Source organism: Acanthisitta chloris, unplaced genomic scaffold (genome assembly GCF_000695815.1).
Source record: "Acanthisitta chloris isolate BGI_N310 unplaced genomic scaffold, ASM69581v1 scaffold28957, whole genome shotgun sequence".
Classification (NCBI taxonomy): domain Eukaryota; kingdom Metazoa; phylum Chordata; class Aves; order Passeriformes; family Acanthisittidae; genus Acanthisitta; species Acanthisitta chloris.
Window position 1 is genome coordinate 104,991 of NW_008681488.1, and position 6,680 is coordinate 111,670.

General features: G+C 43.3%; 1 protein-coding gene across 1 annotated transcript in view; it reads left to right on the plus strand.

Annotated features, from left to right (window-relative positions):
* Nucleotides 1–6,675, plus strand: part of EXT1 (exostosin glycosyltransferase 1) — a gene marked incomplete at both ends in the record, with an annotated part of 25,042 nt that extends 18,367 nt beyond the window's left edge. Inside the window, 3 exons of the mRNA XM_009078131.1 lie at nucleotides 2,669–2,829; nucleotides 3,846–4,017; nucleotides 6,502–6,675. Coding sequence (XP_009076379.1) covers nucleotides 2,669–2,829; nucleotides 3,846–4,017; nucleotides 6,502–6,675 — 507 coding nt within the window. The remainder of the gene's footprint in view (nucleotides 1–2,668; nucleotides 2,830–3,845; nucleotides 4,018–6,501) is intronic.
* Between the last annotated feature and the right edge of the window lie 5 nt (nucleotides 6,676–6,680).

Here is a 6,680-nt window from a genome sequence, read left to right on the forward strand (position 1 = left end):
GCTCGAGTCCCTTCACCAGCCTCGTTGCTCTTCTCTGGACCTGCTCCAGCAGCTGAAGAATATGGCTGCTGCCAAAGCACTTCTGTGCAAAGCCCTGCACAACCCAAAAACCCCCAAAACCAACAAAAGGCATTTTCCTAGGGCTGGAGTTCCTAAGCAGGCTGTTGCTCAGGGTGAAGGGTCCCATCTCAGCTGTTCTGGGGACCATGGTAACACCTCTCAGGGACTTCATTGGCTAAGCAAGTATTTACAGCAATCCAGCCTGTGGATTCATGAGGATTGGGGGCTTTGTTTTGTTTTAACTGGTATCTAGTCATTATCCAAACTTTGGAGTCATTCAGGCTTCTGGAATGCATATGAAATAAATAATGTTTCTCATTCGACTTGGCTGTGTTTTACCCTAAACATTCTGAAATGCAAATATTTGTTGTTGTGTGAGACAACATACACATTACTGTGTGGTTTATTCCCTCCTGTGAGCAACTTGCAGCCAATGCTGCATATTTGCAGAGTGGATATTTGCTCTACAAGCCCCATGGCCCCTGTGCTGAGACAGAACCAGCTGGCCAGCTCTCACTGGCACCCACCTTGCTGCTTTGGCATGTCCCTGCCAGGCTGCCAGGATCAGCATCTCATTTTGGTGGCTCTGGATGCAGAGCTGGGGCCTCTCTATTGCTTCACTTCCCCAGCCATAGAGCTTGCACAAATGTGGTTTGATATTTCCCTTGAAACTGGCTGCTCATGGGTGGTTGTTGTGGCAAAGCTTCAAGGCCCAGAAAAGGCAATTTAGAAACATGATCAAACACGATCACATTCCCATTGAGAGGAGCAGTCACCGGGCACATCCTCTGGACTGTCTGGCCCTGACATAGTAAAGGTTTTCCATTCACAACAGACCAGTGCATAATTGCTGTGTGAGAGGTGCTGTTCCACGTGCACAGAGGGATGTGTGTGTGGGAAGTAATTAGAAATCAGCACGGGTCAGTGATCCAGAGGTTTGAGACTGGCAGCTTGGTTGGATTTTCCTACTGATCAGCTGAGAGTGGCAATGCTGCTGGAAATTATATAGGATGAGAACTGAGGGGGGTTTTAATAAAGGGAGTTTTCTCTTGGGGTGGTTGCTTTAGTGTGTCTCTCTGGTACAAGGGCAGATAGTTGAAAGCACAAGAGAGGGCATTGAGTGCAGCAGCTTTATTATTTATTTAAGTTTGAGATTCTCAGCCGTCTCTAAAGCAAACAGATGTCGTGTTTTATGGGAAAGGCCTTTATAGGGAAAAAAAACCCTTCAGTTCTTTCATGTGGTATTGATTTGGATGAGATCAGAACTATCACAACGGTAACTGGTTTGTGCACATTGTCTTCTAGTTGGCCTCAGATTTCCTTGAAACAACTTTAAAGAAAATAACCAGTCCCTAACTTTGTATTCCAGTTCATGTGCAACTCTTCTGTTTCCTAAAAACACTTGTAAATATGAGAAGTCTGACAGTAATCAACACAAAATGGGACTGTTCGCAGAGCAGCTCTTCTTTATCTAACCTCTACACCCTTTACTTGAGCTGCATTCTTGAAAGGCTTTTCAAACATTTTTGAGCAAAGTTTTAGGTCCCTCTGGTACTGGGGGGAGCCCAATGTGCAGTGCAGAAGCAAAGCTCTCATTTTCTTGGGCTTCTTGGACAATTAGAATTGTCTTTCACTCTTTTTAAAATTTTGCTCTAGCTTGAGCTCCAAAATATAAGTGGAAGTGGAGGGACTGCCAACAAGCTTTACAGTACTAAAAATATTTCCATATGTATTTTTACGAAACTCTTTTCAAATATAGTGCTGGCGAGCCTTTTGCAAACTCCCCCAGTCATCTCTTTCCTAGTATCACCAGGGTTTGTTTGGTGGGATCCTGGGGTAGCAATGTCCTGTCACTTCTCAATTTGCAGAGATTTGCATTATTAAAATAGTTGTGGCAAAACAATAAGAAATGCCACTATTGGCAGCATTTGACATCCTCTTGTAGCTCATTCAGTAGCAAACATTTTTCTTACAGTTTAGGCCCCTGATGCCTTTAACTAAACGTGAATCTTATCTTCCTCTTCATTAAGCTATATGTTGAACCTTTCTGGTCATATAGACAGGCTTAAAAGTATGACTGGCATGGTCTTCAAAGGGCTCAAAACAGATGGAAAATTTAAATGGACTCCACAGCGACTGTCTGTTTTAATCTCTCTGAGCCACCTTTACAATTTAAGGTGTTTGACTCCTGATTTTCCAAGCTTTGTGCTAACAGTGTTGAAATGGTAGGTAAGATGCACAAAGATGTGCAAAAGTTTCAGTTTACTGCATAGCTATTACCCCTTGGTATTGCATCTAAGTATAAATACATGCACCTACACCCCTTCCTTCTGTAGCTTGAAAAGGTTTGATATGTAAAGGGCAAGCTTGAAAATGTTAATGTAATGCTGTGATGCTCTAGACTCTCTTTAACAGGAACCATTAAAATGTGCATAATTATAGGGCAAAATGTCAAGCAGTCAGTTTAATTTACTGATGAATACATAGAATTAATGTTTTGCAACAGTTCCAAGATTTTGAATTGTGAATTAATGGCAAGGTAATATTTTGTTTTGTTGACATTTGTTGAAAGTTTTGGTATTCATTTGGTCTGTGCCTTTGTCCGCAGGTGGATTTTGCCTTTACAGTTTGGCAGAGCTTTCCAGAGAGGATTGTAGGGTACCCTGCACGCAGTCACTTCTGGGACAACACTAAGGAGAGGTGGGGGTATACCTCCAAATGGACTAATGACTATTCCATGGTATTGACAGGAGCTGCTATTTACCACAAGTAAGAACTCAGAGCATCTGCAGTCCTCCTTCTATATGAAACAAAATAGTAAAGAGGGGGGTGGGAGGGTGGGGTGTGAAGAACATTCTTCCGGGGAGGGGAGAAAATGGAAAGATAATAAGTGGGTCTACTTTTTATGGGGTAATAACTTAAGTTCTTGGTTTAGCTCTGGGGATCTGGTAATCATTATTGCGCTTGTTGGGTCTCTTTGAAGTCACTTGTGTTTTGAGGCAGTCGGACTGCTCTTTTTAACATCAGGAATTACACACTTCAAAGAGTTCCCGAATTCATTAAGCTGCTCAGCTGAATGGCCTGTAGCATAGCAGAAAGGAGGTTACTTCCAGACCAGCTCTGGGTATGTGTTGGCTGACAGCTGCAGACTGCAAAGTCTTCTGGCTACTCTAGAAAAGTAGTAGGGTAGACGTGTCACAACTCAGCATATTGCATCATGTTTGAGAAAAAACCCTGTTGTTAGGACTTCAGCAGACCAAAGTCCTCTCTAGATTTTAGGAAAAAGTCAGAAAATTTTGGAGTATCTAATCCTCATCCCCCACAAAAGGGAGGACAGGCCATATGGGGGATGGTATAGGCCCAAAGGAGTATAAATTCAACAATAAGGACAGTAGTAGGGCAGTCTCAGTAGAGTTCTTTCCAACTGAACTGTTTGGAAAGAAAATGTGGAGGGTGAATTCCTCAGTGTTGTCTATCACATTATAGCGATGTGGGGCTCTCTTTCCGACTTGTCCATTATCTAATACTTAGGTCCACACTGTTTCTTTCAACCCAGTTACAAAAACAGTGTTTGTTCTGCTTCTCATTTAGCACTGTTTACTGTCTTGATGAGAAACTGATTTGTTTTCCCTTCTTGTTGGAGGATGAGACCAAAAAACGGAAGTGGTATATCAGGAGTTGAGTACCAAACTTGTGTCTGAACTGAGACAGAAATTCCCTGGAGTTTGTGATACCCAAAAGCCCAGTATTGAGCTTATAGTAATAACACTGCTGTTGGTTTCCAGATATTATCACTACCTGTACACTCATTACCTGCCTGCCAGCCTAAAGAATATGGTGGACCAACTGGCCAATTGTGAGGACATTCTAATGAATTTTTTGGTGTCAGCTGTGACAAAATTGCCTCCAATCAAAGTAACACAGAAAAAACAGTATAAGGAGACCATGATGGGACAGGTATGTATTCACAGCATGTTTTAGCAGTTGAGATGCATAAATGGGTTCACTTCTAGGTTAGGCTTGCAGAGTGATACAATTCTGTAAAAATTTTTTTCAGTTTTTAGTTTAGGAGAACTGTAAATAGACTTTAGCTATGCTTATTATAATGAAAAAAAAAGGAATAATGGCAAACATCTGCTCTGGATGCTGCTTGCTTTCATAGTTTTCTCATAGTGTTATTCACAGTGATCCCAGACTCTCGTTTTCTAATTAAATATTCTAGACTTAAGACCTAGTCATGGAATTCTAGAAGCAGAAGTAAATTCTAGAAAGGTTTTCTATTTTTAATTATTATTAACTAATACAATGCACCAGGTTGTCCCTGTGCTATTTAAAATTATATCATGTGATTCAAGCAGTGACATTGAACTGTCACAACAGAGGTAATTTGTGATACACAAGTATTTTTTTCCCACAAGGAACATTTTGTCCCACAGTCATGCCATCACTCACTAGCAGCCATGAAATGCTTGCTTTAGATCCTCTTCCAGGTACTGGATAAGCACTCTGTCATTGCAGAAATGGATATACCTCTAGGTACAGGGATGTGTGGTAACCGGGGGGCACTTGTCCTCTGCCCTGTGTGAGAGAGCAATTGGAGGAATAGCAAGTCTTACAAAACCTGAAAGTCCTGACCAGCCTCCCATCTGTGCTGCCATGGTGTCTGTGATTCTCACTGCAAACAGTACCATGTTTACTAGGGGGCAGGAGAAAGGAGGAGCCCTCTATTTTCCCCTCACGTATTCTCCTATTAGCATTACTTGGATCTTTGACAGGAGAATGGCATTCCAGTTTGTAAAACTCCCTTATCTGGATGCCACTGTGCTTTCACCTGAGGTGTAGGTGGCGTTCAGCAATCCTGGCTCAACTGGGTGCCCAGGAAACTTGTGAGCAAGAAGGTGCCAGCCAGAAAGTGCCTGTTGGTTCCAGTTTCAGCTTTACCTCTCCACACGGTTGTGCTTTGGCTGTTTGGCAAGCCTGAACACTCATTTTTCATCTTACAGTGTGGGTGACTCGAGTCAGCCATGAACTATAACTCTCTCCTAAAGACAAGTTGTTCCTGCAGCTTTGGGAAATGTAATGGACCATGTTCATAATTCCTTGAAAGACAAATAAAAAATTAACATAACCTCAGTGTTGTGACAGAGATTAATAGCCATATGGAAATTCGCTGTTAATGGCCAGAATGTCTGCTATAATCCTCTAGCAACAAGCTTTCACTTGCTCTTTAGTGGCTTGGTATAATCAGGAAGCTGTAATCAATGCACATTATAACCTACCACTTGAGCTAAACTGGACAGGCCTTGGACAAAGATCAAGTCTGATACCACAGTCGTTTGGCAAGTCCCTGACTTCATCCGTTTCTTCGTGTTTTAATTTACATCCTTTGAGTTCATGAATTTGTATTTGTTTTTAAAGTATAGTGGAAACATAAGTGCTAGAGAGAGATACATGGGAAGTGGCACCAAAAAAACCCTTAGGTTCTCAGCATTCATACTTTATCTTAAATAATAGTTTTATTATGTTTATAAATGTTCTTTAGGTCCAGATAAAGAATAATAACAGGTTTAAAGCTGTTAGGGACTTTTTTTCCCAGAGCTGCTGAGTTTCAATGGACTTTCATGGGGATTACAGCTGCCCTGAAAATCGAGCCACAGTATTTTGCATGTAAGCAGTCAAAGACCATGGTATTTTCCTTGGGTCAGAGTTTAACATGGTGTAGTGTGGAACTTCAGTTAATTTTCTTTGTCCATGAGACAGGACTGTCTGATGCACTGGCCTTGGCCAGTGGGATTGCTGGAAGCACCCTGCTTTTCACTGCAGGGCATCTACACACATGAGTAATGCCAAGCACATAAGGACTAATGCTGAGCTCAGTTACAAACTGGTTGAAATTAGAGTATAAATTTCTGCAGATCTAGACTGCAAAGGTGCAGTTTTGACCCTGAGAAACGGTAACAGTTGTTTTCCTCCGATGGCTAAAGACCATGGTCAGCAGTTGGCCTGGGCTTGGGTTTGCACCTCTGCTGGAAAGCAGTGTCCTTCTTGTCCTTCCTGGTGGTTTATCTCTGAAATAGCTGAAGGGTTTGAACAAAAGAAGAGTGAGGGATGGGAGGCAGTAGAGTGTTAGCAAGCTTTGGGAGGGCTGCTCTCTGGTGTTGTGCTCGGGGTCAGGCTGGCTCATGGCTGAACTCAAGTCACCACACTGCACTGCCCTCTGCTCCGTTTGGAATGTCAGGGGTGTCTGGCTCACCATCACCAGCTCTGCTGTGGACAGGGTGTGTGTGCTTCCCTCTGTTTGAACCCCTTGGTGAGCAGGTTCCAGCCACCGCAGGGCCCTGCACTCCCACACCTGCTGTCAGCCTGGCTGTGGCACCTTCCCTCCCCACCGTCCTGGTGCACCACGGCCAACATCTGTTCTCTGCTCTGCTCTCCACACAGACGTCCCGAGCCTCACGCTGGGCCGACCCTGACCACTTTGCCCAGCGGCAGAGCTGCATGAACACTTTTGCCAGCTGGTTTGGCTATATGCCGCTGATCCACTCGCAGATGAGGCTCGACCCTGTCCTCTTTAAAGACCAGGTCTCCATCCTGAGGAAGAAGTACCGAGACATTGAACG